We start from the raw sequence: 14,194 nt of genomic DNA on the forward strand, positions 1-14,194 counted from the left end.
CTAGAGTAAACTATCAGCAGATAACAATCTTTGGATAGAATATTTCTGGCATAAATATGTATTTTTGAGGCTGCAATTCCATGTTTACCTTACCAGCAATTAATTTCGACACCGTTATGTGCAAGACTGCAATTAATATCTAACGCTGCATGCCTCAAGATGGGCCAAAATATTTCAAGAAAATTAAACTTGAAAAAATGGAAGAGTTGTCATGTTGTACTTAGAAAGTAAAAATATTCAATGTTCCAAGAAATAATTTCATGTTATATATACATGTATACGATTATGTGAACATAACGTTAAGGAGCTTAAATGATTTTTAGATTCAATAACACCCTAAATGTTATGAAATTGTTGGGTCTTCAAAATATGCAGTAGCCATATGTATACACACAGAACGTGAAATTTAAAACAAATCGACAAGGTTGATATTAATCAACATTTAATTTAAATTAATAAAGATATACTTGATTTTATGAAAAGATTGATTCAAATATTTCACATAGCATTGTTTGAGATACAAAACCTGTAACAAATTTTCCAGTTCTTTATCTGTATACAAATACGAAAATAAATGACATATTATTATAACAATATATCATGCAAAATGAACCGAACGGTTCGCAACGTGATCGCAAAAACCGACAATTCAAGGACGAAACGATTAGCTTACATATGCAAATATTAAAAACGGAAAGGTTGAGATACAAAATGAGACGACAACGTGTTAGTCTATTGTCTCATAAATTCCTGAAAATGTATTCTTAATTGCAGATTGCAGGGAATCGCACAACACTTCAATTCAAAAATAAACTTCAAGTTTTTATAAGTTAGACTTCGTTAAATGTAGAAATAGGTTTAAAATTGTTCGTAATAGGATGCCGTTTGAATTATGTTCAGATATACTTTGCTCATTCTTCATCAAAATATTTTAATGACAGATATGTATTGAAATCTATGAATTTTTTACTGAATATGCCTAATTGATAAACAAGTGAACAAACTTTGGATGCGAAGCTGTATTTCTTATAACAGGTCAAGCAATTTTTTTCTTAAAAAAAACCCTGCCATTTTTTGAAAGGACACTATATATTTTGATATCATAATTGAACATAGTATATCTTTAAAAATGTTTGATGTTGCGATAAAAATTGAGGGACCTATCATATATGTATATTACTGTCTAAACTCCAATGTCGACTTTTGTTATTTTATATTATAATAATTTGTCAAGTATATTCGGAACTGAATATAACCATATAACCATGTTTACAAATTACGAAGTAGTATTTACATATGTTGTTATAGTATACAAAGTGTATGTGTATATAACATCTCTCTCCATGATTACATACCATACTGTATACTAATTTTAAAAAATAAATTTCATTGTCGGATATCATTTGTCGAACCATTTACAAACGTGTTATGTTAGATTGTTAATCAACCGTGGGTATCGGGCAATTAGAAAAAGGGAGTTACTGATAAAAATTAGCATTAGCTACATAGACCATGATTGTCACAATCAAACCTGTACTCAAAAGACCAACGGCGAATAAATGCTACAAAACCTGTTTCTTAAAAACACCATTTTACCCTCTTGATCAGTAACGTAAGTTAGAGTAACTACTTGTTATAGGAAAACCTGTCGTAAAAGACAACTTTTTCCTACTGCCAAAAATGCTCTTTTCAGACAGGTTAAGCTGTATTTCCAAACGAAATAATTTTTCTCAACCAATGCAAACATATTAGAGATAACATATGTATTATCATGGAATAAAGATAATATAGAGTAGAAAGTACATTCCCAAATATTTTACATAAAGATAACTTTCAAACGTTTATTTATTCTAAAGAGAGAACTCTATCTAAACTTGAAAATGACGTCATATTTACCTTTGAACCGCGTGACTGTGAGCTCGCGCAACAATCTAGAGATAACATTTTCGTCTGCTTTGCTATTAAATATCTTCTGCTGACGTAGATACACTGAGAATATTCCTAAACTTTTAATAATCTCCGCAGGTAGTCTATTACTCCATTATATTTTAATTAACACACAGAGCACTTATTCATTCCGTGCACACACTTTTCCAAAATGAATTGAAAATATATCAAAACATTTTACTCTGAGGCAAATAAATGTAGAGATATATTCTTTTAATTACCCGTTATTACATATCCAAACCTCGAATCCAATTCATTCGTTGTTTGTCTATACGTGTTATACGAAAAATATTTTAACTATTATTTCTTGAATCGAAATAAAGACCTTTATAGCCCTTTTACAAAAATGTAAACAACAATCACAAAAATGTAACACCAACAAAGACCAAACGTATTTATGTTCAGTCCTGTTATATATCATTAACTATTTCCGCATTCCCTACTAAAGTGTCTTTTTTTTAATAATAATAAGTATAACAATAATATGTTATTACTTTAGTTGTTACGCATATATATATATTCCAAATTGTATGTGTAAAAGTGCAGCATACTCAATACACTTATAGACCAATTAATATAAAGGTAGGCTCTGGTTAACCAGAAAAAAAATAACCTTACATTGTTGTACTAAATTGCTGTCTTGTTCGTTTTACAATTCTGGAATGCTTATTGCCAACTGAGACATCTATCACTATCTTGTTTTTGTGTTACTCGCATTGCATGTTCTGTTTTCTGAGAAAGTTTTCTGATTTCTGTCAGAAAAAGTTCGGTCGTTTTTCCACTTCTGCTATGTTGTTTAGTCCCAGTTACACATTTCTCTCCTTACAATATATTAATTCTCAATATGTGACACATCGATGCCCTTTCTAATACCATTAACTACGCATAATTGTCTTTCTACAGAAAAACATGCATGTCATATCATAATTATGATATCTTTTATATCATATAATGTCTCAGCGTATCATATCATAATTTATCGTATCAAAGCATTTTTTCATATCTTTTCATAATTCATCGTATGTCATACGTTTCACGTAGCAATCATATCGCCTCTAAATTGAATTATATTGAATCATCATAATTATCCTTTCTTTGTTGCCGAATTGTATCATTTAATATCGTATCATATTAAATGCATTGCTTTATATCTTTTCATTTTATATCATTTATATAACATTTAAATACATATCCCACTAATTATTGCTATTTTCGTCAGCTTTATTCAATAACATAACACCATCACAATTTCTGAACTGCATTTTCCTGAGAAATTTCTCTAGAATATGTTTGTGTTACTATTTATTCCATCGTTTCAACTAATTTCATTTGACCAAATCATTTGAAAAATAACTAAACAAACGAATACATTAATCCACCCACGTAAACAAACGTTTATTTACATTTCTCTGATACAATTTAAACGTCTTTAATTCACTTTCCCACACTCTGAAATAGCTTTACACCTATTTCATAACACAGAAAAGTTAAATTTAGAAATTTGATAAGAAATCAATTAGTTTGAAATATCTGCGTCTGGGTGTTTGTGTTGGTATAATGTTCTTTCAAAGGTAAGCATTCCCCAAATTCATACCTGATATGTTTTGCGAAACATTATGCCGAAAGGTAAAATATTCCAGGTGTCTTGCAAGGAGAACGAACATGTTTCTCCATTTTTTTATGTTTAATTTTAATGCTAGTTCACCTGAAGCTATTTTACAATCATTGTTTGCAATAAGATAGTTTTTAATTAGATTATTATGCTAAAGTAAAACAAATTACCATTCTAGTAAACTAGGCATATCCATTACATAACTTGCATTTTTGCATAATTGGTAGCATATTGATTTGAGAGTGGTATAACATTAATACATAATTTTGAATTAGTACAATTGATTAAGTAACTAAGGTGTTTCTCGCCCTATTTTGTATTTTTTTTTGTTTATCGATATTACAATCGGCAACTACTATGCAATCTATTGACATGATTCTTTATTAAACATATTAAGACAGACACACAGACAGACAAAATGTTTACTGACATAATAATATACGTTATAATATATATAATATACAGCTTTTGTCATATATATACACACACATACCAATATGCATGTCAAGTGCTTCAATAAAGAACAGACAATAAGTACATCTTTCCTCAAAAGTAAAATAGATAAATAAATTTCGTTGAGGATGGATCAGCAACTTACATTGTTTTCTTTATAAGACAAATTCAAAGTTTCACAGTCTTAGTAATTTTCAGTACAAATTTTCTTAACATAAAGAAGTTTTGTACGAATGTCGCCAGATTTGCAACAGTAACACAATTATAACACTTCAAGAGCTCTATTAAAGCGGCCTTCAACTTTTATCATTTTATCTACTTATTTATTTATTTATATTATTGTGTGTTTGTTTTTGTTGGAAAAACAATTTCTGTATTGTTAGAAAAAAAGTATTTCAGTAATTTTATCTTGGAAAAGTTTATCTTATTACCGTGAAGCCTTCTTCAAAACAAACATAAAGTTTCACAGTCTTAGTAATTTTCAGTACAAATTTTCTTAACATAAAGAAGTTTTGTACGAATATCGCCAGATTTGCAACAGTGACACAATTATAACTCTTCAATAGCTCTATTAAAGCGGTCTTCAACTTTTATTATTGTATTTATTTATTCACTTATTTAAAAAAGTTGGCGGTCGCTTTTAGCAATGGTGATACATTTTATACACAATTTTTCAATTATACACATTTTCTGAATAGGAAGTGTAAAAGTATTTTTTTGAAAAAAATATTATTAAAACTTAAATATGTATATATTTCTAATTGTGAAAAAATATTTAAAAAATACTGCAGAATATGAATATGAAAAACCTGTTCTTAAAAAGCAACAATTAATCTTAATACGTGAAATTTCCCAAATAGCTGTATCACTTTTGTGTGATATGTAGTAAGCTTTATGGACGTTATTTCACTGATTAATATTTTAATATTTTATTGGTTAGTATATCATAAACCACCTAAATGGGCAGATAAGGAATTTCGTTTCGGTATAAAATCATAATTAACATTCAGCAATATTACTAATTTTCACAGCATAAGAATGAATGGCAGCCGATTGAAGAAATAAATCCTTTAGAACCCTTACGAAGATCGGGACAGAAAATAAAGTGTTTTTTCCGATGTTTACGTGTTTATAAACAAAATTGAAAAAAAAAGAATGTTCCAACATATTTACACAGTTTCTATTTATAAGCACAGAAGAGTTGTAAATAAAGTTTAGATAAAATATTGTATCCATGATCCGAATTTAGAAACTTTTGGATAACAGTTACATAGATACATAGAAATCTATACATAGCAACCACTGGCAAAACGACTACAAAGACTTCTTTGTTTATATACCCAGCAAAATGAACGCCAACAGTAACAAGAACTCTGACAGTTGGAATAAAAATAATACAACCATTCATACTCCCCCTTAGTATAGTCAGTAGCGGTCGTTGATATAAAACTTGTAGTAACAACCCTAGGCGTTGTTGCTGAAACAATTTCTGTCTTAGAGGAGGGTGTCGACGAGGCTAAAGATGGAGATATAGCACTTGTTGGCGAGACTGAAGATGATGTTGAAACTGTTGTCAACAAAACAGAAGATGGTGTTGAAATAGTTGTCGGTAAAAATGACGAGGGTGTTGGAACTATTGTCGAAGAGGTTAAAGATTGTGGTGAAACAGTTGTCGACGAGGTCAAAGATGGTGTTGAAACAAGTGAGGATGAAGTAATTGGAGCAGATGATGATGAAGACAAAACTGGTTGTTTAATAGATGACAAACTTGGCGATAACGTAGTGGTTTGGGACGATGTTATATGTGTTGGCGGTTTACTAGACGTAGATTCCTTGGATAATGACGAAGACGAAGTAGTTGGTGCTTTTGATTGTGACACTGATGAGAATGATGGAAAGTCTGTCACAGCTTCTGGTATACTATCAACACATTTCCCCTGATAGCACTAATGATATAAAAAGAAACAAATCAAATTGATATAATTTTCACGAATATAATATTCAGAAATCATTTTATACAGCAAATCTTTAATTAGCCTAGTGTGATTTTTAGATATACAATGCTCATCTTTAATTGCAAAATTGTTTATTTAAGTCTGGTCAAGTTGACTTGGTCCTTTCGTTAAAAATATTGCCACTTTTTACCTATAAAGAGTTATCAAATATTATCGTTTAGCTTAATATATCTATCTCAAAATGAATAAATATATATCATCCAAATTATTTTGATGAAACATGTTGAAACATTAATTCAAGAAGTACATAATAGTTTCCTGTTGATTTATATATCAAATTTTGATAACCCAAATTGTTTCCTTGTTTATAGTTATCGAATTCAACATATAGCAAAACATTTTTCTGGTGATAAGAAACACTTCATGGTTAACATCCTAAATTGAAAATAACATAATGTCGTTGAATAAAATATTAAATGACACCTAATTACTGAACTAAACTATTTTTTGCTACTGTAACACGGAAGAAATAAATGTTATGGGGTTTGGTGTTGATCTACATGATGAAAAAGACAAAATAGCTATTACCTTTTTAGTTCCCCCACAGTTTGAGCCCGGTAATGGATTCTTGTACTCGCAATATCTCCCATCTTTGGAATAGCAAAGAAGTCCTTTCCAGCAGAGTTGCTCAGCAGTAATTTTCTACAGTTTAAAAGATATAAAAATGATTATGTTCATTAATGTAAACATAATCTATAGTGTAAACAGTGATTTGGTAATGCTTTATTCAGGCAGGCTAATCACTTTAGAGTGAGAGGTGAGTTGTCATACACAAATTGTATGATAGACATAAGCTTTAGAGAAAAAACCGCTTAAAGTTGAAAATTAATGTCAGCTATAAAACATATTCCCCATTGGTCATTGCAGAAAAAGATTCTTAAATAAACGTATCGCTGGTGATTTCATCTCATAGATTATTGACAAAAAAGTACATAATAAAACGTAACACTCTTGTTTTGCTCAAAGATACTTTAGTAAACGTATCATGGGTGATGTTTACTCATGGGTCTTTGGCAAAAATGTACTTAAAGTGACATTGTCCCAATCTATGCGTACAGGGAAAAGTAAAAGAGCTTAACATTTTCTCATTATTGTTTTAATATAATTTCTATATTGTACAATGCAAGCATAATCAATAATACACGTGACTGATGGAAAAGTCCTTCAGAATGAATTTTCTTACATTCAATTAAAAGGAGTGGGGCAGTTTTTTTCACATTTTAGGCAATTTTAATGTTTTATCCTAACAATTTCATGTTTATTTACTTTTTTTGGTCAATGACCATTATAAAAGTAAATCTTTTGTAATACATATCTATTTAAAATCATCTTGACAACGAAAAAGATGGGCATTGTGTCAATTTAAGTAGATGTTTCACCTTTTCAATAGACACATTTACAATCTACAAATGGGTATCTTTAATAAAACATTACTACATAAACTTCCAAACAAAATTTCTATTATTTACTTCAACGGTGATCTGGTCTATGGAGACCTACCTTACTCTGGCATGACCGTGATCCTTTTCCGTTCAAAAACTCACACTGTTCATCCAGAGAATATATTTCCCCAAGATGGGGTGACGTCAGAATTGTATTATACTCGTTGATGTCATAAGAATGACGTTCCAGACAAGTTTTCCCGTCTTGTGTGTGAATGCTGCGGAAAAAAGTTCATACTTGTTAAGCGATTATTTCAACAGGACTCGTTTATATTTGAATGGAACATGTAATGGAAAACATGAACAATATTACATCTATGTTAGAACTGACGTCAAAACTTGCTTCCAACTTCAATATTTATTCATTGCGCAAAAACACGGCACGTTTTATAATATTTTTATGACAGAAAAGTATTTTATATATAATATAAAAAATAAACTTTAATGTTGAGACAATTTAGGATCCAAACTATGCGTTATTACAAAATATATTTAAGGCAACATACTGTTAAACACGGTATAGAAACTAAAGATAAAAGGGAACTGAACTTACGTTGACATTAAGCGTTCCATCACGGAAATGGAACAATTTGAAAACTGCCATGGGTGGTCAGCATCTTCCACCTTGCTAACAAATCCAAGTGTTCCAGCCATAATGTACATTTTGTCATCCGGGCAACTTGTATCTTTGTAGGACTGATCGTGATTAACTCCCATGCTGTAAAATAGAGGATGTTTTTTTGTAATTTAGGATGTTAGCAGAATCTGATTTAAAGATTTAAAAACCAACACTAAAGAAGGTTCAAATGGTGGTCAAAATGCAAGCAAGTAAGAATATGAAGCAAAGCAAATCTGTAGTTTTGTAAACCGTTTTGTCTATAGATAGTACATCAAAGAATGAATAATACAGTCTAACTTGCCCATGCGATCACGTGTATTAAGCGACTTTTGTCTTAAACGACCACTTTAAATTCCCCCCGATCATATTCTCTCTATATCTTTAATGTATTAAGCGACATTTGCTCAACGTGACCAGCGACCGCTAATCAGTCACCTAATTGACATCAATCTTTTCATTAAACGACCACTTTTACCTTTCAAGTAGTTGTGTTTTTAAAGAACGCCACCTTGTTATGTCACAAGTGTCAACAATCAAAACACAACAATAAACGTGTGAAAAACTCTATTTCTCATACCGTTTTAGCGTATGCAAATGGAGACAAGTATACGCGTGACGTGTATTATCCAATAATATCGGATAAACAATGCAACGCTCCGCGCATCCTGAGATGGTGTATACGCTTCGCTTGTTCACATTTAGACTGCATTGAATTGACCTTGAACTTGATCAGCCATTAAATTAATCGTAACAAATAGATGTAGTTTGTTTATTTCAAATGAAAAAATGCACAACAGAAAACATCTTCACTAATAGGGTTTTTGTGTTGGAGACGAGGAAAAACAACGGAGAAGTTAAAAAATTCTGGAAAAAATGTCAAACATGTTCGTAATGGATCAAAACTGTTTTGTCAATAAATATCAGAAAGTTATTTTTTATGCATCCATTTAGATTATCGGAGCGTACTAATATTATTCAACATTTATATAAAAATGAAGTTGAAAAACAATCTCACTGAATAAAATAGATGTCATTTATAAATTTTGACTTTTATATCATGCTGTCTGTCTTAAGAGACCATTTCATTAAGCGACCATTTTGGGTATTTCCCTTGCCCGGTCGCTTAATACACGTTTGACTGTATATTGCTTTGTTTAAGTCATTTGACTTTTTATATACGGGTGTACTGTCAAAAAGTTTCCGTGACAATTTATTTTGGACAAATGAATGTTATGGTTATTTGTCTCACACTGCTGATTCAGAAGTCATGTAGGATTAGGTTTCAGTGATTTGCTGAATCATTTGTAAGTTATCCAGGATAGTCACTTTGGTAGACTGACCGGTAAGATATGACCAAAATGTGTTAAACAGATAAATAAACACACGTATTGCATGACAAAAGCGGTAAGGAGGATGAAGACAAAAATTATCTCGAAGCAAGGCGCTTAAATATTCATAGATCCTTACTTATGAGCCAATTCGTGTGTTGTCGAGGCCGATGCATCACCAGAACGGAACACTTCATTCAAGGAAACTGCATTGCTTGAACATAATCCGGAAACTGGTTGCTTTTCCTTATTTAAAGGAAATCTTGCTATACCTATAATAAATGAATGTTAAGTTTCGTCTTTGGTTTGCTGATTGCATGCAACATTTTCTTCGAACAAACTTACATGTTGACTAGCGGGCGACAAATGAATCGAAGTCTTACTAAGGTAAATTGCTAAAACATTTACAGTAAAGAAAATTGATTAATAATATAAGGGCTTTTGTACCTTGAATAATAATGATGATAGTATTTCGATAAATAATAACAAAAAACTACGATCGATTTATATATGGATGTTGCTGGTAAGTGTGAGATACATAATTCGATAAGACATCTTTTATACAGCGGAATAATAAATTGTCCTTATTGCCTAAATATTATAATTCATCATATAAATGCTCATACTAAAATTACGAAGCAGTCTATCAATATGTTTTTTTCCAAAGAGTATTTTGTTAGAATATTCAAATGATACATTTTTATTGCATTTAACCAACATCAATACTTTCAATATCTAATGGTAACTGCGTCCATGGTAGACCACTTCACTAGAACAACAGTCCATTTTATAAAGGATTATTTGCAATGCACAGTATAAGTTTGAATGATATTGGTTGAATCTTAATTTGAAACAACACAGACCAAGATCCAAATCAGGAATCTCCCGCTGGATTCAAGTTCAAGCGAAATAAGATTTTATTTAAAGCTTTTTAATCTAGAGTTTTCCATACCAACTGTCTGATTCCATGATCTTAGTCCATAGCTCCACATATCTCGTCTGAAATGATAAATATACAAAGGATAATCTGCATGGTTTTAGTAATCTTTTATGCATTGTACACAGTAAACTCCACTTATCGCTTATTATGATATATCGCTTAACACTATGATGTTACCGCGGTCCCGACTCATATTCTCATTTACCAAAATTACATTTGAAACGGAGGAGTCTCCCCGAGGACTCTTCAAAATTTGAAATAGTCTAGTTATAAATTAGATATTTCAGGATTTTATTACACATTCTTTTATAATACATGGTGTAATTAGCTATAGACCAAAAAACAACACTTTATACTATTTTAAAATACTTGATTGTTTCATACCTTGAGAAGCACACGAGTGCGTCTGCATGAAGGTCCCTGTTTACCTTTGCCCAAGTATACAAGTCAGCCAGAGCCTTGTCAGCGTTATAAGCCTCATCACCATTATCGGCCACGTACACTATATTATCTGTTATCCAACTTGCTTTCGATTTATCCTGCAATTAAATTATGTTAACATCTACCTTTTTGGTCTGCTTCATTTTGCTCATAAACATGTGTACATTACCACGCATATTTAAGATCAAAAATCTGATAAGCATTGTATGGAGCTCTTAGAGAAAACAATATTTTAGCATTTTACGTATCAAACTATAGTCAGGTATGTACGAATGTGTAAATAAGATGTATACATTTTGAATAATATCAATGGGACGTTCGAGGCCGAGTGGTTAAGGTCGTTGACTTCAAACCACTTGCTCCGCATTTCTGTGGGTTCGAATCTAGACAGGGACTTTGGATTCGTTCGTGTTAGGAAGCTATTCAGCTAGCTTACGGAACGTCAAAGTCGCCATATGACCTTAACAATGTTGGTGTTACGGTGAACTAAACCAAAAAGTGAAAAGATGCACTTGAAACAATAAATATGTGTACCGTTATAGATATAGGTATGATAAGTTAATGAAAAAGCGTCTCGTAACTAAATTGAAACAATAAATTGTATATTATAATTATTTATTGTCCATGTAACTTTAGAAAGAGAAAATACACGGATATTTTATCATATTTACTTGTATAACTGTTATGATAATAGGGACAACGTCTACACTCATGGTCGGCGTTGATGCGCTAGCGAATCTTAAATCCATCTGTAAACATAGAATGGTGCACATATATCACCAACAGACCAATTAGCTATAATAATTAAGCAAACTATTGTCACTTATTGTACAGGGTGTTTCATAATATCTGTCCTTGAAAAAAATTATTGTGACTTATTGTAAATGATATTTCAATAATTTATACAGCAAGTCCAAGGTAATTAGTTTTTATAAATCTCCCTTACATCATTTTCCTTCATCAACATTGTCCTTAAAGGTAAAACATTTCCACCACATACGTTTCCCAGGATTAATCAGCTATCCTAATTTGTAATTAATTTTATTTTCGTAGCTTTAAAACTTAGATAATAATTATAATGATAAATAAAGCTTCTATTAATTGTTAATCTTTAAACTGAAATATTCACTTTAAGTTTATTGATTTTAACTCTAAAGAAAAGTAGTGTTGTGTGTATATACTATTGTAACTGATTTGTAATATAAAATGTGATGACGTTAATATAAACCGTGCAATATCATATAATTATACGCACCATGTTAGCAATTTGTTCAAAATATTCTTCAATCTTTTCTAATGCTGCGTCTCTATTGTTTGCCATTTTTGAGAGCCAACTGAAGAATAGCAAGTTGTGCAAAGAAACATAATACAGTTTAAAGCCTATAATATAATGACGGAAACAGTGAGTAAGATGTTTATTCATTGGATCTACTTTAACGGTAACATTCTCAACAGCTCAGCAGACAAAAACGGACGGGATACCAACAATAATTTTATTAAAAAAATCTAACAACACAAACAAACTATCACTATTTGTAAAATGAGAAGCTCCCACTAGTTTTATGTTTAAATGTATGGTTAAGTGTAATGGACATTAATTTCTCGAATATATGTAATAACAAACTGAAATATTTATCTAAAACTTGTTCTGCTCAGTTCTGTATAGTGATTGATAAGGTTAAGGTTTGAGGAAATACTGGTTAACTATGAATATAATAAAAAGTTGCTGAATCACATTTCATCACGTACAAATCATAAATATCATCCGCAATAAGCATTTCCAACTCAATTTTATAGTGCTTCTTTGTTGTTTCTCGTTTATATTTTTGTTGGTTATACCACTGTTGTTGATGTTGTTTAGATATTTGTGACAGTATATTAATAAGGTGACTCCTCGGGGAAGCTGAGTTGAATCTCGTTTTGACCCCCTCATCTAAACCTGAAAACAATATGTAAGAATTCTTTACAGAAATTGAAACAAAGTATTGAAAGCACAATGTTATAGAGAATTTGTAAAGAAAAGAAATAAATACAAGGTTAAAGTTTATAAGTAATTCATAATTGAGTCCTTATTTTAGAACGGATGTCTTATTTTTATATGGACTGTTAGAAACTCTTCGCAGACAGACAAAATGGTGTGCATCTTTTAATTACAACATCTCTCCAAACTGAACAAAGCATTCTGTATTGGCTTACCCAGTTTGTATAAATATTTAGAATTATGAACACAAAATGTGATCATATGATATATCTTTGCACAAATGTCGGGCAAAGGATCCTCTTATTTTTCATAATTGATACCCCCCCCCCCCGTCCAAAAAAAAATAGACTAAATAGTGCACGATATACTGTTTGCTATAAATGTAAACATATCATGGTTAATAAACGTGTTGTATATATACGTCCTCTAACAAGATGGCGTAAACCTTTCACACGGGACACATCCGACAGACGTTTGGAAATTTTAGTAAAATGTGGGAGTGGAAGGGTATGCTCTATCGTATAATCGCCAACGCCCCTGTTTATAAAGGCAGTCATATTTTTAGATTTATGTTATATAAGGGATCAGGTAACATAATTTATAAATTCTAACCTGTAACTGCTTTTATTATGTCGTGATCATAAGAGTGTACGTTTCCGCTTGGTGGCACTATATATACGGTGTGTGGAACGCTTGACAGTGTGTGCGCAATGTTCACATCTGGGTCGATTAGGTACTCCAAACCATGATGATAAAAGCTTCCAGCCTATTTAAAGAAGATTGAAATGTTAATGAAGCAAACCATGGCTGATTTGTGTCATGTCGTATTTTCGCTCCGTGGGACGCCGGACAAAAACACGAAAATACGACAATCAGCTTTGGTCGTACATTCGCTCTGTGGGGCTCAAGATGAAAACACGATAATACGACAAAGTAACCATTTTGTCGGGTTTTTTTTTCTCGTGATTTCGCCTTTGCTTTGTTTGGCGCGAGACGAAAGCACGAACAAAAAGACCAAGTCAAGACGTATTTATTTTGGAATTTTCGTGTTTTTGTCTTGCACCCGCAATGCAAAATGACACAAATTAGACGCAGTAAAGATAAACATGTATATTTAAAAAACAGTTCATATTCCAAAAAAATTAATGAAACTGATAAAACTTTGTTAAGATTTAGATTTATTTCGATTCTGAGCTGCAAAATATTCTGCTTAATTCCTACCAATTTGAAAATATCTGACAATGTTTTAAAGTTTTTATATGAGAAAAATGTGTGAACTAAAGAAAGGAAAAAGAAACAAAATAAAAACTGTTTAATCTTAAAGTAAATAAGTTTACATAAACGATAACTTGGCTTGCGCAATTCCTTTAAAGCAGATATTAATGAATATGTTACTAGAATATCTTAGTATTACGT

At 31.2% G+C, this 14,194-nt stretch overlaps 2 protein-coding genes across 2 annotated transcripts in view; both read right to left on the reverse strand.

The window, feature by feature from the left end:
* LOC132723569 (neo-calmodulin-like) overlaps positions 1-2,294 on the reverse strand; it is a 193,041-nt gene extending 190,747 nt beyond the window's left edge. The window contains exon 1 of the mRNA XM_060708312.1: positions 1,897-2,294. Coding sequence (XP_060564295.1) covers positions 1,897-1,944 — 48 coding nt within the window. The 5' untranslated portion in view covers positions 1,945-2,294. The remainder of the gene's footprint in view (positions 1-1,896) is intronic.
* Positions 2,295-5,209: 2,915 nt separating this feature from the next.
* Positions 5,210-13,335, reverse strand: LOC132723558 (A disintegrin and metalloproteinase with thrombospondin motifs like). Its single transcript, XM_060708295.1, has 11 exons — positions 13,200-13,335; positions 12,547-12,736; positions 12,053-12,131; positions 11,469-11,546; positions 10,741-10,895; positions 10,369-10,415; positions 9,556-9,688; positions 8,023-8,187; positions 7,528-7,687; positions 6,556-6,669; positions 5,210-5,958 (listed from the first exon to the last, which is right to left on the reverse strand). The coding sequence occupies exons 1-11, from the start codon at positions 13,333-13,335 to the stop codon at positions 5,299-5,301; spliced, it is 1,917 nt and encodes a 638-aa protein (XP_060564278.1). The 3' UTR covers positions 5,210-5,298.
* Positions 13,336-14,194: the final 859 nt, after the last annotated feature.

This window comes from Ruditapes philippinarum, unplaced genomic scaffold (genome assembly GCF_026571515.1).
Source record: "Ruditapes philippinarum isolate M1 unplaced genomic scaffold, ASM2657151v2 ctg3342_1_1_1_1, whole genome shotgun sequence".
NCBI lineage: Eukaryota > Metazoa > Mollusca > Bivalvia > Venerida > Veneridae > Ruditapes > Ruditapes philippinarum.

Bases quoted from the DNA above. Each gene is read 5' to 3' on its own strand.
- LOC132723558 (XM_060708295.1), bottom strand. From the start codon at position 13,335: ATGACTGCCTTTATAAACAGGGGCGTTGGCGATTATACGATAGAGCAT. The intron at 10,896-11,468 runs GTAAATATGATA...ATTTAATTGCAG, and splicing joins TTATCATAACAGTTATACAA to GATAAATCGAAAGCAAGTTG. The intron at 5,959-6,555 runs GTAATAGCTATT...TTATATCATTAG, and splicing joins ACTGTGGGGGAACTAAAAAG to TGCTATCAGGGGAAATGTGT.